Here is a 22,648-nt window from a genome sequence, read left to right on the forward strand (position 1 = left end):
CATTTCAAAACATGATTTCATTACACAACTAGGCACAATGAAATTCTTTGCATTTGGCTATGGCTACAGCCCCGACTTAATTGACAAAAAAGGGCACAATAAACAAAGACAACAGATCCTGCCACACCTTTATGCCCATTTTGCAGTAATAGTCACACCTAGAAACAACTGGTGTACTATATGAATGTGTGGTCTGAAAGAACAGACACTATGCAGAATCCGTAACTGTGCTACATATTAAATAAACTTAAGGTGGAGGGAGGAGAAAGGAAACTAACGTGAAGGGACTATTCATGTCAGCTGCACTTTATGTAGAATCAGCAGCGACGAGTGAAAATTTCTGCTGCACTGGAATTTGAACCTGGGATCTGCTTACTAGGCAGCTGCATTAACCCCTATGCCACCCGAACACAGCATTTATCGCAATAGTGTGAACTATCTTGGTACGCCCCTTGGTCGACCAACATTCCAACCTTGCGCCACCTATCCGCAGTCCCCATCCACGTCCTCCATCCTCACTAATTTGCGATTCCCGCAGGAATTTGTTGTCCACTGAGGTGAAAGAATGGACACCAAGCATTCATTCATATAATTCACTCACCTTGATGGGCAATGGGTCCACCATCTTGAGTGCAGATGCACAATCATTTCCGACCTCCTGTGGGAACATCAAAGCAGCGAGCATGGAGGACATGGACAGGAACTGTGGCTAAGTGGCATCAGTTGGGAATGTGGTCGGCTGCGAGGGGTACCGAGATAGTCTGCACAATTGTGAGAAACAGTATGTCTGGTTGGTGCAGTGGTTAAAGCAGTTGCCTAGAAAGCAGGAGATCCCAGGTTTGAATCCCAATCCGGAAGACATTTTCATTCATTGCTGCTGATTCCACACAAAGACCTGATGCAGCTGATATCAAGAGGCATTTCCCTTTCCTTTCCTCCCCCCCCCCCCCTTCCCTCCACCTACAATTTATATACCTAGTATACATTCCATATTTAGGAAAATTGTATAACTGACAAAAAACTCTGTAACAGTTCAGTTATAAAACTATTTTATGTATGCAGTATCATGGCTCACATCTCATTTAGATATAACAGATTTATTACGTAGTGGAGACATTTATTAAGTGTTTCCTTTTCTGATGAAGGCTTAGGCAAAAGTTAATGCATATGTGTTGTTTCACTGCGTCTGTCGGCAACTTAATATGTCATCTTTACTGTAAGTAGCAATTTATCTTTTCCTTGCATTGTTGATCCTCCACTATTTACTTTTTAGTTTATCCGCTCTCAACTTCTTTCTATGTACAGTTTTAACACAATGTAAGTACAGGCCACTAACTATTTTTAATATATTTGCTATATAACACAAGTGACGAGCACTTAATTTGTAATTTCTAGCTACTGTCCATGATGAAAGATTCTGTAAACTGGTAATATTTTTGTGTGTCACAGTTCAGATTTTTCTACTCTATTGCGCACCACACTAATTGCTGTCAGCTGATGCTGCCCTGACAAGCCAAAGGCCAGTTTTTAGTAAGTAAATACCAGTGAAACAAAATAATTTTGTTGACTTTTCACACTTTAAAATGGATTATTATTTGATAAGTTTACGTTACTGATGGTGTCATCACCTGCTCCGTTGTCAACAAGGAATTTAACAATTTCGAAGTGGCCATCAAAACAGGCTGCTCGGAGTGGTGTGGAGTTGGTCCTTGTAGTATTATTGACACATGCACCATGCCTAACCAGAAGTCTGACGACAGAGAGATGCCCAGCTGCAGCAGCACACCACAAAGGGGGAGCCCCCTCTATGGTCTCGCCATCAAACATAACTGAAACAGTGAACCAGCATATTACTCCAGTTCAATGTAGTGTAAAGGTCCACTGTGCTCACATACACAAATACATAAATACAGAGAAGAAGCCTATATACACTTCACAAAATGTAATACAATTCGTTTTCCATGCTAATTCACAGGAAATAAAATTTATTTACAGTCTATATGCTGAAGCCAGCACGACTAGACTAGCAATCACTTCCCAGTTACGGGATTTGTGTTTTCAGATATTTATTTCACTGAGAGAAAGAAGTGAATAGGAGAAAAGGAAAGCAAGGAAAGGTACATTAATTTTCAATCTATGCTGAAATCTAGGAGAAGTTGTGCCAACTCTCGTAAGACATAGAAGACGCATTCATCATACATAGTGCTTGTCGGCTGCTATAGATCAGAGGTGCAACCACAGGAACCAGAGTAACTTCCTGTTATCCTTACCACTTCACTGTGCCCTGTTAAAGTGGCTTGTTAAGAACATAAAGCTTAGCAAACTCTGAAATAATTAACACTAACATTCTTTTGTCTGAACTCAATCCAAGTCCAAATTTAATTTTCTAAGTAATGCAACTCACCCAGTTTCTTAAGATGTATACAAGGCATGTCAAGAAAGTACGCATACTCTCAAGGGCATTTCTTTAGACAAATTTGGCAGCACTAAATTGAGAGACAAGGTGTTGGCAATGAAACGCACAGTAGCACTCAGCTGGCGGAAAACTTGAGTTGTAATGCCATGTTGAAATGAATTACTATTTTGAATCCCTCCAGTTCAACAAGAGGAGCATAATGAGATTTTCACTATGCAGCCAAGTGTGCAGCAAACAGTTTCAATCTGAAAGGAAATTTCAAAAGGAGCATAATCTGGTTTCTTCTTGGAAAGAAAAATGCAGCTTTCCAGATTTTCTGCTGAAATCAAAACTGTTTATGGGTATTATGTGATGATCGTACTAATGTGTGCAAGTGGTATCAAGAGTGTAAGGCTGACCGAATAAATGTTCACAATGAAGAAAGCTTGGGGAGGTCCTCAATTGTGACTGATGAGACTGTGGACAAGATCAAAGAAATGATTCATGAGGACTGTCAAATGGCTTTGGGCAAGTTGAACACAACGTTTCCAGAAATCTCCAGATTTCTTCTGCATGAAATCCTTTCTGATACACTTGGTTTTCAAAAATTGTTTGCAAGATGGATACCATGACAGCTCGCAAGCAAAGTCGACAGAATCACCTCTTCACAGGAATTTCTCACAAACTTTGAAATAAAATGTGTACAATTAGTTGATGCTATCATGATTTGTGACAGAACATTGGTGGTCCACTACATCCCTGAGAAGGAGACAATGCAGTAGCAACAACGAGCAACACCACTCATCCTGGTGAAGAAATTCAAAACCCTCGCCCCAGGCCAAAAGCTCATGCCCCCTGTCTTTAGGGACTCTAAGAGGATTCTCCTCATTAAATTTTTGTCCCAGGGAGATACTTTTAATACTGTGCAGTACAGTGAAACTCTGAAAAAACTGAGTGATACAAAACAAAGTACGGTGAATGTTAACAAAGGGACTGTGCTTGTTGCACGACAAATCACATCCTCCACACAGCCAATACCAGAAAGCAGCTCTTTGATTCATTCAGTATGTACATCATTAACCACACCGCTCGCAGCTTTGATCAGACACCTTCAGATTTTCAAGTTTTAACAGCTCTGAAGTTTTTTATGGTACAAGAACGTTTTCTATTGATGATTAAGAACCAAGTGCTGTCAAGTAATGGGCCAAAGAGATGGCAGGAGACTTCACTGATGAAGTTATCAGCAAGAGCTCTCAGTTCAAAAAGTGCCTTGAGAACCAAGGTGACTATTTTTAAAACTAGTACGTGTACACCGGTGAATGTGTAAAATTATGCATAACTATATTGCCTTTTCTTCTTTTGAACAATTGCATACTCTTAATTTCTGGACATGATTCATATGTTGTTTCCCTTATCGAAAACTATTTTTTGTGATAATGTTTTTGTTGTGTCCAATGATCACTGACAAACTTTTGTCCACACCAGTTCCATCAACTAACTGCTGTATAATCATTTTTATTATTTACGCTCTTCTGTAAACATACAGTGAAAGGCAAGGATGGGCCTAAGGTCATGTTCAATTATGACCTGTAGCCAACAAGAAATACCTTCCACACATCTCACTACATCAATTTGTTGTAGAATTATAGAAAGTAATCTGTGTTCGCACAGCAGTTCTTCTAGGCAATGAACAACTTGCCTCCTGAAATTAATATGGATTCCCTCAGTATCTATTGCTCAAAACCAAGGGCGACATGGAAGGATCTTCCCATAGGGCACCTACATTGTAATGTTTGAATGTCCCCTTTAAAAGGTGATTCACTTGCCAATCCTTCCACTTCTGAAGTGCCAATGTGAAACACACACAGTGATGCTTCAAGCTTGTGCTTCCATGTCTACCAACACCCAACACAGACTGATTGTGTGCCAGATTTTTCCAGCAGTAAGACCACAGATAGTTTATTTCTGAATGAGGCACAACTTTAGGTAGGTTAAAAACGAACAGGAGAAGCCTGGAGGCTGTTATGATACTGAAATAATTAATGTAGGAAACCAGACGCCAATTATAGCATTAAAGCAAATCATTAAAGGGAAAACAATTTTCTTCCACTATATGCAAGACAAAGACAATCCAAAAAGCACATATGTTTCTAAACCATTCACATTAAAGGAATCTGTAACAGTTTTGGGAAGAGGAGAATGGGTTAGGCATCTGGCCTGGATAAGATTTCAATTGAAGAAATTAAAAATTCTGATCCCATTAAAGAAAACTGGCTATTGTAACTGTGTAACTGTAAGATACAATATATGCCATCAGTAGGCCAAAACTGTCCTTAAAACAAGGCAGAAAGTCAAATCTTAAAATGATATTAACCTTTTAACTGTTCTGGACGTGTTAACACATGCACCTTTGTACCTGTCCCTGTGTGCTCTGAACGTGTTTACATGCGCCACGAGTCCTTCAAGCTTGCGCGTAGACACGTTCAGAGTACCAGGTAGAAGGACTGGTGGTGCGCGCGTGAAAGCGTCCAGAGCAGTTAAAGGGTTAAAAAGGAACTACTTTTGCCAATAGTTAAAATCTTTGTTCTTCATGCACACATATTATTTCTCAACATTTGTCTGTTCTACAAACTGAAAATGTTATGGAGACAAGGACTATCAGCTGATGGGATAAAGGAATTGCTGGAGCAGTCTTCCGATTCTGAAAATCCACCTAGTGAGTGTAAATCTTCCACTGATGATGATGATAAAGAGGTAGATGTCGCTGAAAACTCAGAACTCCACAAAGCTCGTGATCATGAAGAATCCCTTTAGGAAGATGAAGAATATCAATTTAGTACAAATTCTGATGAGTGTAACTTATTGTTTTCTTGTAATGGGAATGAAATATGGGCTACAACTTCTCAAACTGAAATTTCTGGTGAAGATCAAAATGATTGGTGATGAAGAATCCTGTTTTGCGTTGTTCTTTCATGTACTCCTCACTGACAAAGTGTGCACGTGGACCAACAAGGTGGGTCAAATCATTTACGAGGATTGGATGGATATGGATATGCATGACATGAAAAAGTTTCTTGGTATTCTGACCCTGACTGTAGTTTACAAATCAAGAAATGAAGATATAAGTCAGATCTGGAATGTTCAGAATGGCCAACTACTGTTCAAAGAAATTATGTCTCGCAACAAACTTCCATGCTGTTCTGAGGGTGTTGTGTTTTGAAAGTGCAGTAGCCTGACAACAACAGAAATTTTTGAGATGAACATGCTGGTCACATTTCAAGGTTGCTCTCCATTTCAACAATACATCCCATCAAAACCTGGTAGATACAGAATACAGTTCTGGGCAATTTGTAACACAGCAACAAGCTACTGCTGGAAGATGAAAGTGTATTTGGGGAAGGAGGAGGAAACTAGAGCCATGTAATTTTGAAAACCCTGTGACTGAACTTGAAAAGTCTGGACATGATATCACCTCTGATAATTTTTTTTACATCTCTTGATTCAGCTCATTATTTGCTGTCAAAATATCTGACACTAGTTGGTACTATCTGAAAAAACAAAGGTGAACTGCCTGGCATTTTAATAAAAATACAGGACGTGACGTATACACCATATTATTTGGTTTACAACCAGGTGTGATGATAGCCTCTTATGTTCCCAAGAAAAACAAAGTTGTTACGGTCTTAGCTCTTTTCATGGTCACCCAATGGTGTCACCATCACAAATAACAAAGCCTGGAAGTTATAATGAAATACAATGACACAAAGGGTGGCACTGACACCATGGAGCAGAAGATGTGATGCTACAGTGTGAAGTGATAAAACAAGGTGCTACCCATTGGTGGTTTTCTTCAACATGATCGATGTATGTGTAATGAATGCATACATAATTTCGATGATGTTGGATACCAATAAGAAACTGAGATGTCCAACTTCTAACATCAATTTGGGAAAGCAACTAGCAGTGATAAAGAAGTCAATGACTTCGTTAGTAGCACTGGATCCAGGGAGGGCAGTGAAACCACCAGCTTAGAACAGGAGAATATGGGCGTACTGTGTAGAGGAGAAAGATAGTAAATGTCAAATTACATGTTATAAGTACACCAAACCTGTATGCTCAGAATATTCTGTTACTGTCTGTAGACTCCGCACAAATTTGCAATAAGAATATAAGCCAGCAGTGAAAGTATAAAAATTTCATTTTGTATAAATGTAAAACTTAAAAAATTATTTTAGAAGAATTTATATCTCAAAAGTTGTTCACATCTTATGTAGTTACGACAGTATCAATTTGTGTCAATTTAAACAACACGGGCCTGAAAGCCCTAAATGCTAGGCAAGGCCTATACAGATTTTCTGGTAAGCAGAGGGTTAACGACGTCCGTCCTTTATTTGCAAAGGCATATCATTGTATTTTTATGAAAATTTCAGCATGGGGATAGTTGTAGTTTTGTTAATTTATCAGCTACCTAAAAGGAGTCATGACATCAATTCAGGCTTCTCCCAGGAGCACTTTAACGGGAATGAGGGATCTTCCTCTACCGTCAAGGTCATTAATACAAAGCAGCATCCTTAACATGGAAACATTTAGTTTCAATCCTGCTGGCATAAGAAATTTTTATCGCCAGTAATTGAGCAGCCAGATAAGGAAAAAGAGGTACGATGTTCTTGGTCAACACACTGAGTATCAATGTCCTGGGTTAAATACCAAACCTATCGCTCAGTCCTACATTTAAGGCAGGTCACACTACTACTACTACTACTACTACTACTACTACTACTACTACTACTACCACCCTCCCATCCTCCTCCTCAACACCAATGCCACCATTCCCAATTTAGTACAATGACGAAAAGATACAGTGACAGATATATCTTATATATCTTCTGAGGATTTTACCTGGGATGGAACAAGAAGTTATTACATGAACACATAAGCAGATCTAGCAAAAGCCACTAAAATGAATACCATGCTACACACAGCAATGTATTAAAATGCATTTCCTAGTTCAATATGATTTTAATTTAATAAATGCAATTTTCTGAAACATTCCTTGGGGGTTCCAGATGCACAAACTTCAGAGAATGGGAAATATTGCTTTCACCTTTAAAATACCATTCTCTATACAGAAGACAAAAGTTTTACAGTGAATGTTTTCCCAGACTAACCTGAACCTGGCTGCTCTATATCAGCACCACAACGTTCCACAAGATATTCTGCAACATCATAATGGCCATTACGGCACGCCATTACCAATGGTGTAGCTCCACCGGTCCTTGCACCAACAAGCATTTGGACTTCTTCCTTGGTACGTTGTTCAAGGAAAACCTGCAAAACAAAATACTTTTTTATAATTATTATTTACCCATAAGGAATAATCTATATACAATGAAAATTATTTATCAAACCACTGTTCACTTGTATCAGAGTATCAACATCTGTTGGATGAGAAACATGCTCTAATAGCCTATCTGATGTTTTAACTTAATGTTGAAACCAGGCTTTTTATGTAGACACATGATATAGCATATTTCAATATACATGCTCCAGTCATATAAATGCAACTATGCCATGTTCAATGGCACTGTAAAGTAACCACTCACAAACAGAAGGTGGCAGCACTATCAGTGGAGGGTACATGAAGAGTGTTCAGGCGATGCGGAAAACAGTGCAGTTATTGTCATAATGCAGAAATGGAGCAGTTTATCTGGACCCAAAAGGGCATAATCATTTGCTTTCGTGCCAAGCACGGAAACACTTCCAAAATGGCTAAGATTGTGAACTGCTTAGATGTGGTTAAAATACACTAAGCATGGTACAACCGTGAGTCATAGATGACATGGGTCAACGACAGCTGCAGAGATGTACAAGGCTAATAGACTTGCAGCCGTTGAGCAACTGATTGCTCGAATAAACCACAGGGCTATCAAAAGTTGAGAATGAGTATTAAAGAAAAATGGTCACTTCTCTAAAAGCATAGCTGTGTGCATAAAACCTTCGTCCCACGAGATGCAGCCTTATTGAAGGAACCTTCAGTCCTGAGCAGAAGGATCTGTGAGTGCTATGCCGGCAGTAGCATGGTTACTGGCAGGGTCATCCAAGCTGAACAGGCCTTGCCAGAGTAGTCAGACAAATCATATCGCACGTAAGGGGGCTCTACAGGTGTAGGGAAACCACCACCACCACCACCACCACCACCACCTCCTTATTGTGGCTTGGCAAGACAGCCAAGCCACTATGAGAGGAAGCCGAAAGGCACGCGTTTAAGCTCACGCAGGCTGGCGTGAGGTCTGGAACAGTTAAAGGAATAGAGACTAGCAAAATAGGTATGTAGCTTCTGGAATACTTAACTTTAATCCATAATTGGTGAACATCGGTCTGACGGTACATGCATCACAAGATAAATAGCAAATGATAATGGCGCTTTGCTAGGTCGTAGCAAATGACGTAGCTGAAGGCTATGCTAAATATCGTCTCGGCAAATGAGAGCGTAATTTGTCAGTGAACCATCGCTAGCAAAGTCGGCTGTACAACTGGGGCGAGTGTTAGGAAGTCTCTCTAGACCTGCCGTGTGGCGGCGCTCGGTCTGCAATCACTGACAGTGGCGACACGCGGGTCCGACGTATACTAACGTACCGCGGCCGATTTAAAGGCTACCACCTAGCAAGTGTGGTGTCTGGCGGTGACACCACACTCCTCCTCCTCCTCATTAGGGGTTGGGTGCATGGTTAAACACCTCACCTCGTAAAATGGAACTGTTGTGAATAGCACACTTCTGCCTTGGAAGGATATGACTTTCTGAAAGACAACCCAGTGGCGAAAAAGATTAATGAGAAGTATATATTCCAATGCTGGACAGCCTTTAGCAAAAACAGTGATGGAACTATTGACACCTTCTTATGGAAAGTGGCATCACGTCTACATGGATAATTTTTATAACAGTACAGAACTTGCAAGAAGGTAACTGAAAATAAAATTCAAATTTGTGGAACAATACGGCAAAATAGAGGATTTCTGGAAAAATTAAAGCGCGCTATAGTCAATGTGTTTGAAGCTTGTCATCAACAGACAGGTAAAGTACTTGCACAGGTTTGGAGAGCTTCAAAAACTGAAAGAATAAGAATGATCTCTACAATACGTAAAGCCACTTTGACTGACACTCACAGAAAATGTAGAAAAACCAATTACACAATTAAAAAACCTGAAAGTGTATTAGATTACAACAAATACATGAATGGAGTGGTCGGGCAGACCAATATTTGAGTTATTACCCTATGTATGGCGTTGCAGGTCTCCCACATCGTCCCCTACGCACTGTCAAGGAGTATGGGACCTCATCATCATCATCATCATCATCATCCAGAAAAACGATAAGATGGTCAAAAAAAGATTTGCATGTACCTCTATCATTGTGCATTAATTAATGCATTCCGTACATGTCAATATTCCAATACAGAACACAAGAGTCTCCAATTTCACAATTTTTTATTGAAAATGTTTGATTTGCGGATAAATAACAGAGATACCGAACAGCACTAGTATCTCCCACCAGCTGATTTTGAAGAAATCTATTAGGGTGTTTCTTGTCCATGGTTTGGGGGGGAGGGGGGGTGTGTCTTGGGGATCAACTGCAACTCTGTTGGGCAATACTTGCAGAAGGTGAGGAAAAGTTTCATCAATACTGCAATAATAGAATGCAAGTTTTAAAATGCAGTTCTAAATATCTTTTAAAGACAATCATCCCTTATTAAAGTAGGTACTGGTACATTATATAAGCTACTCCTTGCATAGCTGAAAGATGACAAATGTAGCAAAAGGGCAGTGGAATAAGAAAGCGACAAAGCTAAGAAATTTGCACAAGTCATCTCATTCGAAGATGATTTGATGTTTGCTGCTGCAAACCCAGTTCACCCATTTTGATGTGCTTAATGTCATTCGGGAATGAAGCAGTTGAATCACAAGTGAACTTTTATCATAAAACCTTTTAGATACCGTTAGAGTAGACATGGCGAAGTTCCACATATGAGTCTACAACTGGAAGAAGTTAATTCTTCTTTGATAAAAATCAAATTAACTATTTCTGTGTTAATGTCAAAACCTGACTTGAAGGAACAAAATTTTCTCTATGAGAATAAATGATGACGTTTTGGTATAATACCAGCATTCGGAAGTATCTGAAACAGACTTTACAAATACGTTTCAGGATGTCCTTAACTGGAGATCAATCCACGTTGGGTACTATATAACCTTTCTCAAACCCACAAACACTAGAATTATCAATAGAAGAGGAGTTGGCAGAACTGTCAACAAATTAAGTGCTAAAACTGACATTAACAAATGAGTATCAAAAACATGGGTTTCAAAGGCTAATTCCAGATTTATGTCCAGTTATGTGTTGTATCAAAGAAGTTTCTCATTGTATTCCTGCCAGATTTAGCACAAAGATGATTCACTGCTGTCAGTAATTTGCTGACACAGAAATTAGACATATTGTCAGTAACAGAACATGGCGATTTCAGACTGATGATGACTGTAACTGCTTCAAGCTACATATTTATATGACTCTTAGGAGAAACATCATACATGAGTACACCAATACTGTTAACGTACCATGTACATGCTTCCATGAGGAACACCATCGAAAAAGCTGAAAAACTATGAGTTATCTTATTGATTTCAATAATGGGAGTGGTTTATTATTATTATTATTATTGTTGTTATTTTTCCTGGAAAGGGGGCAGTAGACCACGAAAGGTTAGAAACGTTGTCGGACAACAGCAGGCAGCCTGGATGGGCCCAAGGTACGAAATGTGTGTATTACATCATTGCTAGTGTTCAAAACTCCTCTAATGCGGTCTACTTGGGATGTGCCCATGGAATTCCCCATAGAACCCATGTAATACTCACTCTACCAAATGGTCTCAAAACTATAACAATGAAAAAGAATGAGCTTATACGTTGTGAGTCCGTTGGTCGGACAACAGTTTCCTATCAGCGCTGCAGTAAAAGTGTCACCCACCAAACTCAACATCCAAGACACCTGTAGAACATGGTTGTCAGTATTTGTCAAGTACGCTTTTGTTATAATTCTTGCTGTGGTATTTAATAGTGCCAAGCCATTTTTCTTTCGCAAGTTACACAGCTTGTCTTCACCAACCAGCTGTCCTTGAAGCTATGCCAAGGAAACTCTCAGGGCCAAATTGCTTCCTCATCAATATCTTTCAATGAAAACATTTTCATAGAGTATTAGAATTGATTTCAGTACCATGCAAGAGAATGTTACTGAAACATTGGGTGATTTTCTGTATGGTTGGCCCGCTAGATGGCACTGCCATAGGTCAAACGGATATCAAATGCGTTTTTTTAAATAGGAACCCCCATTTTTTATTACATATTCGTGTAGTACGTAAAGAAATATGAATGTTTTAGTTGGACCACCTTTTTCGTTTTGTGATAGATGGCGCTGCAATAGTCACAAACGAATAAGTACGTGGTATCACGTAACATTCCGCCAGTGCGGACGGTATTTGCTTCGTGATACATTGAAATGGACCGTTTACCAATTGTGGAAAATGTCGATATCGTGTTGATGTATGGCTATTGCGATCAAAATGCCCAATGGGCATGTGCTATGTATGCTGCTCGGTGTCCTGGACGACATCATCCAAGTGTCCGGGCCGTTCGCCGGATAGTTACATTTTTTAATGAAACAGGAAGTGTTCAGCCACATGTGAAACGTCACCCACAACCTGCAACAAATGATGATGCCCAAGTAGGTGTTTTAGCTGCTGTCGCGGCTTATCCGCACATCAGTAGCAGACAAATTGAGCAAGAATCGGGAATCTGAAAAATGTCGGTGTTGAGAATGCTACATCAACATCGATTGCACCCGTACCATATTTCTATGCACCAGAAATTGCAAGACAACGACTTTGAACGTCGTGTACAGTTCTGCCACTGGGCACAAGAGAAATTACAGGATGATGACAGATTTTTTGCACGCGTTCTATTTAGCGACGAATCGTCATTCACCAACAGCGGTAACGTAAACCGGCATAATATGCACTATTGGGGAACAGAAAATCCACGATGGCTGCGACAAGTGGAACATCAGCGACCTTGGCGGGTTAATGTATGGTGCGGCATTATAGGAGGAAAGATAATTGGCCCCCATTTTATTGATGGCAATCTAAATGGTGCAATGTAGGCTGATTTCCTACACAATGTTCTACCAATGTTACTACAAGATGTTTCACTGCATGACAGAATGGTGATGTACTTCCAACACGATGGATGTCCGGCACATAGCTCGCGTGCGGTTGAAGCAGTATTGAATAGCATATTTCACGACAGGTGGATTGGTCGTCGAAGCACCATACCATGGCCCGCACGTTCACCGCATCTGACGTCCCCGGATTTCTTTCTGTGGGGAAAGTTGAAGGATATTTGCTATCATGATCCACCGACATCGCCTGACAACATCCGTCAGTGTATTGTCATTGCATGTGTGAACATTACAGAAGGCAAACTACTCACTGTTGAGAGGAATGTCGTTACACGTATTGCCAATTGCATTGAGGTTGACGGACCTCACTTTGAGCATTTATTGGATTAATGTGGTATTTACAGGTAATCACGCTGTAACAGCATGCGTTCTCAGAAGTTCACAAAGGTACATGTATCACATTGGAACAACCGAAATAAAATGTTCAAATGTACCTATGTTCTGTATTGTAATTTTAAAAATCTACCTGTTACCAACTGTTCGTCTAAAATTATGAGCCGTCTGTTTGTGACTATTACAGCACCATCTATCACAAAGCGAAATAGTGGTCCAACTAAAACATTCATATTACTTTACGTACTACACGAATATGTTATAAAAATGGGGGTTCCTATTTAGAAAAACGCAGTCGATATCCATTTGACCTATGACAGCGCCATCTAGTGGGCCAACCATAGCGCCATCTGGTTTCCGCCTTCAAGCTAGACAAGTTTCGTTCTTTGTAGTTTTTTCATTTGATGCTTATTTCGTGAGATATTTGGCCCAGTCACGATCAATGGACCACCCTGCATTATTCAAGACGTTTAATGTTTCTATCTCAGAGTGGATTTGTTTTATCTGACGATAATTTCAACACGTCATGGTTAGTAACTGCACGCCACACTGAAGTTTTTTCCGGTAAAGAATTGTTTTGCACTGGCACAAATTTCATATAGCGCGATTATGTGATAGTGCATCGTTATTGTGAGTGCCTTTTGAATTTTCGTGGGTATTTCTACGTTCGTGCTACTGTCCAATCATGTGGACGGTATGGTCTATCCAATATATTCAAAGAAAAATACCTGTAAACATATATCCATGGTGCACTTCCTGTCAATCTCATTTTTGAGACGTTTGTATTCCTTTTTGCCTGCTTCATTTACTGCATTTTTATATATTCTCCTTTCATCAATTACATTCTATATTTCTTCTGTTACCCAAGGATTTCTACTAGCCCTCGTCTTTTTACCTACTTGATCCTCTGCTGCCTTCACTACTTCATCCCTCAAAGCTACCCGATCTTCTTCTCTACAGTTCATAACCAATAGATTGTGGTCGGAGTCCACATCTGCCCCTGGAAAAGTCTTACAATTTAAGACCTGTTTCCTAAATCTCTGTCTTACCATTATATAATCTATCTGATACCTTCTAGTATCTCCAGGCTTCTTCCATGTATACAACCTTCTTTCACGATTCTTGAACCAAGTGTTAGCTATGATTAAGTTAAGCTCCATGCAAAATTCTACCAGGCGGCTTCCTCTTTCATTTCTTACCCCCAATTCTTATTCTCCTACTATGTTTCTTTCTCTCCCTTTTCCTACTACCGAATTCCAGTCACCCATGACTATTAAATTTTCGTCTCCCTTCACTACCTGAATAATTTCTTTTATCTCATATGACTATTAAATTTTCGTCTCCCTTCACTACCTGAATAATTTCTTTTATCTCAGCATACATTTCATCAATTTCATCATCATCTGCAGAGGTAGTTGTCATATAAACTTGTACTACTGCAGTAGGCGTGGGCTTCATGTCTATCTTCACCACAATAATGTGTTCACTATGCTGTTTGTAGTAGTTTACCTGCGCTCCTATTTTTTTATTCGTAATTAAACCCACTCCTGCATTACCCCTATTTGATTTTGTATTTATAACCCTGTGTTCACCTGACCAGAAGTCTTGTTCCTCCTGCCACCGAACTTCCCTAATTCCCACTATATCCAACTTTAACCTATCCATTTACCTTCTTAAATTTTCTAACCTACCTGCCCGATTAAGGGATCTGACATTCCACGCACCAATGCGTAGAACGCCAGTTTTCTTTCTGCTGAGAATGACGTCCTCTTGAGTAGTCCCCGCCCGGAGATCCGAATGGGGGACTATTTTACCTCCAGAATATTTTACCCAAGAGGACACCATCATCATGTAACCATACACTAAAGCTGCAGGACTTCGGGAAAAATTATGGCTGTAGTTTCCCCTTGCTTTCAGCCGTTCACAGTACCAGCACAGCAAGGCCGTTTTGGTTGGTGTTACAACGCTAGATCAGTCAATCATCCAGACTGTTGCCCCTGCAACTACTGAAAAGCCTGCTGCCCCTCTTCAGGAACCACACATTTGTCTGGCCTCTCAACACATACCCCTCCATTGTGGTTGCACCTACGGTACGGCTATCTGTATCGCTGAAGCACGCAAGCCTCCCCACCAACGGCAAGGTCCATGGTTCATGGGGGGGGGGGGGGGGGGGGACAAACTGTTATTAACACAAAAAAGTTAAGTAAATATGTGAATGAGCAATACTCCTACTGCTGGAACTCGAAATATTTTTGTCGATCTGTAAGGTAGGTTAAGAAATTATCGGTTAAACAAATAATGAGTGCAGACTATAACTGATCTCATAACAATTCCAGGAGATTACTCGTAATTAAGGTAGACAGAAATGCATTTGACATTTCACGGCAGATAGGAGTAAGACAACAGCAAACCACTTCCAAGAGTGAGATTACCGCATTTGCCCAGAGCTCATGACCTCAGCATGACTTACACGAAGGCTCACGAAACTCTCCAGAATCAGCGACGATGGGGCAGAAGTATCGGAATATGGCTATTCTACAAATACTGTACTAATTGTTTTACGGATAGTGAACGACGTCCAGTAATCTATTGGAAGCATCTAATGTGACGGAGGAATGAGGATGGAAATATTTGAAATGGGACGGGTCTTAAGCGCTCTCGAACCGGAGACAGGAGGTGTGGCTGCAACACGGGGTATAATTAGCGAGCGGGGGGCAGCGAGTCTTTGTGCGCGGCGCTGGCGAGCGCCCAGTGCTGTGCTTGTGGCGTGTCACCACTCGCGACAGCGGGGTCGGGGCAACGACTGGCATCCCGGGAAGCAGGAAGCCGACCTTCCGGGCGGGATCCGCGTGTGCTTGCGGAGCGCCACCTGCCGGTCAAGGACGCGCCACGCTCCATTCTGCCTCAACCAAGAGTGTGGCTTCACTGCCGAAAGCGCTACCCGCAGCTGACTGCGCAAACTTCAGGGGGAGTGGCACGGTTCCAAGTCGGCGGACTTAAACGGACACACTCGGTCGTACGCCATACTGTCTAGCCCATGACGCATGTTAAAAACGAACAGTCGAAAGTCGCATTCATCCACGGTGCATGGTCGAGTGTACATGATGTAGTACCATTTTCCCATCCTTCCTGTTCCATTCGCAAATGATAAAAAAAGACGATCTGTAATTCTCTCTCTGAGGCAGAACGTGTCGAATTCTGGCGTCTTGATTCCTACGAGTGACGTATGTCGGCGGGAATGCAGTAGTATATTTCTCGAGTGATGTTGAAACGTGAGAATGCGACATTTTTTGAGTAACGGTCTTCGCCATACAGAACGTCTTTCGTATAAAGATTCCTAGTGCAATTCATTGAGTATTTCTGCGACGCGCTCACCTGGCGATGATTTAAGGGGAGAGCCTGATTGTAACCCCCAACATTTTACTGAAGCCATTTATATTCTTCTCCTTTTTCTTCTTCTCCTTTTTCTTCTTCTCCTTTTTCTTCTTCTCCTTTTTCTTCTTCTCCTTTTTCTTCTTCTCCTTTTTCTTCTTCTCCTTTTTCTTCTTCTCCTTTTTCTTCTTCTCCTTTTTCTTCTTCTTCTGCTTTTACGGCCTCATTCGACCACTTCGCAGTTAATCGTTTTCCTCGTCGTCTTAAAATGGTTTTCTTTCGGAATTGCCAGTATCTTTTCATTCGTTCTGATCTTTTTGTCTTTCCTCAGATGTAAATACCCTTGTTATTGTTTGTTCATATCCTCCCTGATTTCCTTGATCCACCCTACTTGGTGCTTTATGTTCCAAAATTTTTCTAAAATTTTTCTTCATTATCTGGTTTCTGGTGTCTTCATAATGTGACCAAAAAAGGGATACATCTGTAATGGGCTCCAGTTCGCTGTACACAATTTCATTTGGAACTACTCACCACTGTCCATCTTTTTTTAAATTTCTTATTGATGCAAATTCCTGCTGTTATTCTCTCTTCTTACAGGATTTTGTCGATAATGTTTTTCTGGGTGACTTTGCGAAGATTTTCACTTCCGTATGTCATCTCTGGTTGAACCAACGTCTTGTAATGTTTCAGTTTAGTTTTGACTGACAGAAATTGTTTACTGTATGTATACCATGTTAATTTGAGCTTTTATCATTTTAGTAGTTCTTACTTGCCATGCAGGTTTCTCGTCCAGGTTGTATCTTAAAATTTCTCTTAGGTATTTACATTGTTTCACTATTTTTACAATCCTGTTATTTACTGTTATGTGGTTGATTACTAGGGGATCTGCTGTCATTGTCACAGTCTTTTCAAATGACATCTGGAGTCCTATTTTTTGTGCTATATTGTGTAGACTTGTTACTCCATTTCTGGCTTCTTGAATGTTGTTAGATAGTAACGCTAACTCATTTGCGCATCCCAAGCAATTTAAATGTGTTATTTGATCTTTCTTGGCTTCAATTCTTACGGTTTTAGGATTTTCTTTGTACCATTCCTTCATCAGGGACTAGAGTGCACAGTTGAAAAGTGACGGCAATGAATCACCTCCATGTCTTAAACCCGTTTTAAATGAAAATGGCTCAGATATTTCTCCTCTGAGCTTTACTTCAAATTTGGTGTTTGTTAGAGGAAAATTTACCAATTTTATTAATTTGGGATGGAGATCGAAATTCCTTAGAATACTCATTATTGAAGGTCTGTGGACATGACCATAAGCATTTTTTATGTCTTCAAAGGTTATGACTTCTTGTTTTTGTCTTCTTTTATAGCAATCCATTATCAATTTCAAAGTGATTATCTGATCTAGGCAGCATCTCCAGGGTCTAAATCCTCCTTGGTAGTCTCCTAGTTCCGGTTCAAGCCAATCTTCGAGATAACTCTCGGAGAATACAGTAGCATGAATAGTCTCGTATGTGGCAAGAAATTCCAAAAAATTATAAGTTTCGTTTAAGACACGTTACTTTTGCACTTGCTTTCCTTGCTGTTAACCCAAGTGGATTTGTTTGCTGCCTGACTCGCACCAGAAAACATTCCAGCCAGAAAAAGATGTTCGTTCACACGCTGACCATGTGTGCTGCCAACAAAAAAATGCGACGTGGTTCTCGATCTAGCATTCGATGTCTTGGTCACTTAAGTCCTTTACAAAGATCACCCGTCTCCTCCGCAGGTCTAAGTAGCCTCATTTTCAGATACAGCATTCCCACTATTTTACACGTTCGCGTAACTTTAACCTGGAAATACACGTTCACAATTTTAGTACCAAGTCGAATATTGATAATGGTGAGTGCACACTTCGATTTTACACCGTATAAATTACTAAGTTTCGAAAGTTTGTTGCAATTATAATTATTAGATCTATTATGCACAACTGCTTCTCAAATGGTGTCTTTCTTGAAAGATACGCCAAAGCGATGTGCCCAGCACTGCTGTAGTCTTCATCATCATCATCATCATCATCATCACATCCCCATCGAACAGTGGCGTCACCAAAAAAGACTTGCACCAGGCGACTGGTCCGCCTGACGGGAGGCCCTATCAACACATTTCATTTCATTATCATCATCTTATTATACTAAGATATTTGACATATCTTATTGTTATTACTTAGGCATCTGGAGCTCATCGAAAGTCGGCGTTCCGGTAAGTTTTTAATGTGGGGGGGGGGGGGGGGAGAGAAGGTAGCCACAATCGCTACCTGACTCTCACGCTGACGAAACAATTCTGCAGCTGTTCTTTGATTCTTTCCCATCTCTTTTGTTTTTACAACTTTAACGGGTTCAGGCCGATGAACAATCAAGAACTGGTTTAAGAAGGATTTTGCAAGCGAACTCTTTCATGTATAAAAGTACAGTTTCTTATGATACTTCCAATAAAACAGTCTGTCACTCATTTTTCTCCCCCACAGTTAGGTTTATGTAGTCTGGGCAGGAGCTTGTATATACTAGAAGTTTGTAACTCATTCCAGTGATTGTCAAATGCGTGATCAATTTAAATAGGATTCTTTAGTCTACGCAAATTACGTTACATTTATTTATCTTGAGCTGCCATTCTTTACACCAGGCTGTGACCATCTACAAGTCCGTCTGTATTTCATAAAATCTTCGAACAGCGTTGTCTGCGCGCACGTTCGTAGGTGCACAGACATAATCAGCCAAGTCATACGCACATGGCTGCCTTTGCTTCTGAGGATGCCTCTCCACTAAGAATGACATAGGGTGTTCTGTTCGCAAATAGCCTAAGTCCTCAATCGAATCGTGTATCAGTTGAAAAAGCCCTTATTTGATAGCGAGTTGTGTTCAAAAATTAAGAGAAATTCTGTAATTTCGCGTGTTGTGTTAGTCCGATTCGCGCGATTTTTCCGTTGTTGTATTGGTCAACACGAGTAAAAGGTATCTGTTCAGTGTTACCCATGTACGTCATTTAGTCTGTTGTCAGCTGTCAAAAAGTTGACGTGTTTTTCGTAGTATCAACGATTACTTATTTGTATAATTCGCATCAGGGAATTTGTATCAAATTTCCCGTCGGAAAATGTCGAAAGTAAGGTTCAATCGTCCCATTGTAAAGCATTCCAGAGTGCCAAGATGGAGAAAAGCTTGACAAGTGTGCTCAAATGTGACAGTTATGTTCACTGGGTTCTTAGATTTTAACAGCATAGTGCACGATGAGTTCTTGTCATAAGTCGAACGAACAATATGGGGTACTAGTTGCAAGTTTAACGCCGTTTTCGTGTATCAGTAAAAAAAAAAAATAATCTATAGTAAAATAATCCATGGATTTTGCACCACACTAATACACCTGCTCACATTTCATTGACTGTCGCGCATTAATACTGTAATGCTGCCCCAGCCTCCATATTCGTCAGAAATGGTCTACGTGGATTTCTTCTGCTTCCAGCAAACAGAAAACCTTTAAAAGCCATCGTTTTACAAGTATAGATGATATTCAATAGGCATCGCTAAAAGCTATCCCTCGATGGTAAGAGTATTAGAAGTGTTGGAAAATGGGCTGGCGTAAGTGTATATCATCTAGTTCTATACACAAGAGATATCACTGAAGATACGAATAAATAAATTCTTCAAAAAAATTCCCGATATTTTTTGAACTTGCCTCGTAATTTGGTTCCTAGGCGATGGTGCGGAGCAGTGTAGATTGCACTGTGGATGTCAATAAACACGACTCTGTGGCATTCGGAATGATAAAAAAAAAACAGCTTCGCGGCTTTCTTGAGATCAATTCCTCCATGTTCCATACAAAATGACCACAGCCAGTTCCCTTCTCCCAAGTTTGTGCAATCCAAGCTTGGTCTCCATTTATAATGACGTCGATGTCTTCGGGACATGAAGTTGGGTCTTGCTTCGATTGTAGATGCCCAGGCAAGGTTCCAGAACATTTTTCCACACAAGTGACCAATCATTTGTCACCCCCTGCCCTATTCCCCTCCCCCCTCCCCCTTAGCGCACGGGTGTCCCTGGCGCCTTCGACCTCGACCGCTTGGCGCCCCGCCCCAATCGGCCGCTACGAATTGCGGTATGGCATGTATAGAAATCTTACAGTTGTGGAGACTCTAGGGCCCTTTCAGCTTGGCGTCGGTCTTAAACCAAGCCTGTGTATGCCAATTTCTCTTCATTACGCGAAGTTATCCATTTTAAAGATACCTGACAAGCTATACTGACGGAAAAATGTCAACATCAAAAAGTAATTTGTAGTAATGAAATTTCGTTAATACATCTGTCTAGGTACATGTTTAAGTGATTAACATTGCATTGCAAGATCACAGGTTAATGTAAGCGCGAGATAAGCCATTGCTAATATGAAATGCTGGTACATTAATAAGCGATGTACCCGCCAGAATGTTGAATGCAAGCTTGCAGACGTGCGTGTATTGTATCGCAGAGGTGCCAGATGTCAGTTTGAGGGATGGACTTCCATTCGTGTTGCGCTTTGTCGGTCACTATACAGACGGTTAATGCTGGTTGTGGATGACGCTGGAGTGGTCGTCCGATGATGTACCATATGTACTCAATCGGTGACTGATCTTGTGATCGAGCAGGCCAGGGTGTCTGCCTCGGATCGTCCTTCAACTAACTGATTTGTAACAGTTTGTTGTGTCACTGACGTGCCACCTGCTGTTCAGCTTGCTGCTGCAGATGCAGTGCGATGCGACAGAGCCATACGCCGAACACGATGGTCTTCCCTCACGGTATGCCACGTAGCCGTCCAGAGCCCGATCTGGGGACTAAATTCTCGTGACCACCGCTGCCAGCGATCATGCACAGTAGCTACATTCCTGCCAAGTCAGTCTGATACATCGCAAAAGAAATCGACACATCCTCCTCGCCCTATTGCACGCCCTTGTTCAAACTCAAAGGCGCCTTAAATGCGTTCTTGAATAACTTCAGCTCACAACGTCCAATCTCAAAGCTAACTAGCTCTCATGATTGTTACAGCGTGTATTTAAAGCAAACCTGATTTGCATCCTCGTAGTGGTACTTCTAGCGCCACTCTCATGCGACTGGCACGCAATTGAATAGTCATCTTTCAGTTGTAGGAACACATCTACGAACTTTCGTTTATGTCGCACAACTCCTTGGCGTTGCGATTTTGTTTACCCCAGTGTATTTTTGACATACGCACGACCGTTGTCAACGCAATAGCGTCTTCGCCTTTCAGCATTATAGCTGTTCTGCTTAACTATACGATCGAATATTTCTGGGACTGCACATAAGTCACATTTTCATGTCTGTTCAACGTCCTGTTTGTTCTCTCAGCATCACGTTCCGCAGCGACGAAGGTGAATGAGCGATACTGGCTCAGCAACACACATTCAGGAGGGGGCGGTCGAATAGAGACGCCGTGTAATGCTACCAGCTTGGCGCGAGCCCAGCAGGCAATGCAGCTGGTCACGGGAGATGGTGAACAGCCAACGGCGTGACTCCCCGTATCAGCTGCTCCCGAGCACGTGGCGGAAAACCCACCATGTAGTTGCCAGCGTCGCTTCAAATATCAACCAGCATCGAGAGCGCAGCTGTACTCTGGTGAGGAGTACATGCCGAAATGTGAGTCACAACGACCTCGCAGCATAATACTATCTTTAACGCTCAATTATCTACCTTGCAGTCATCCGCCTTATTTGACTGTATCTACCAGTATATCTCTTATACGTCTGATAACTTCTTTGCAATAGATAACGAATGGATTTGTGTAACTGCTCACCCCATAAACGTAATCAGGAACAAACTGGTGACAACTACGGGGAACTGAGGACTTTGCACTAGCTTCATTCTACTGAAGAGCTGAATAGCTTGCAACCATAGCAAAGCAGTGGATGTGCCTGTTAATCAGCTGTATAGCACTGTTACATACTATCTACGGCCAGTCCCATTGGAGAAGTCATACTGTCTCGCTGGAATCGCTTCCCCTCTCATTTGACGAGAATTATCCGCTACAAAACAGAAGACGAAAGGAATGGCATAAGAAGCTTATCCTCTGTTTAATTAGCAGCAAGCACGCTCAACTATCGCAGTCCAGAAAGACTAGACAACTGAGGCGCCCACAGAACCAGCATAACAAAGTAGACTATAAATCGTAGCGTGCTACAATCCACCATCTGAAGGAGCACTCCGTCATGACCACAAGAAGAATGAACTACCTGGAAATCACTCTAC

General features: G+C 41.1%; 1 protein-coding gene across 1 annotated transcript in view; it reads right to left on the minus strand.

Annotated features, from left to right (window-relative positions):
* LOC124804793 (protein fem-1 homolog CG6966) overlaps nucleotides 1-22,648 on the minus strand; it is a 132,598-nt gene that overhangs the window by 30,622 nt on the left and 79,328 nt on the right. Inside the window, exons 2-3 of the mRNA XM_047265121.1 lie at nucleotides 7,564-7,723; nucleotides 1,629-1,829 (exon numbers count right to left, since the gene is read on the minus strand). Of these exons, the coding sequence (XP_047121077.1) occupies nucleotides 1,629-1,829; nucleotides 7,564-7,723 (361 nt within the window). The remainder of the gene's footprint in view (nucleotides 1-1,628; nucleotides 1,830-7,563; nucleotides 7,724-22,648) is intronic.

The sequence above is a fragment of the Schistocerca piceifrons genome, chromosome 7 (genome assembly GCF_021461385.2).
Source record: "Schistocerca piceifrons isolate TAMUIC-IGC-003096 chromosome 7, iqSchPice1.1, whole genome shotgun sequence".
Classification (NCBI taxonomy): domain Eukaryota; kingdom Metazoa; phylum Arthropoda; class Insecta; order Orthoptera; family Acrididae; genus Schistocerca; species Schistocerca piceifrons.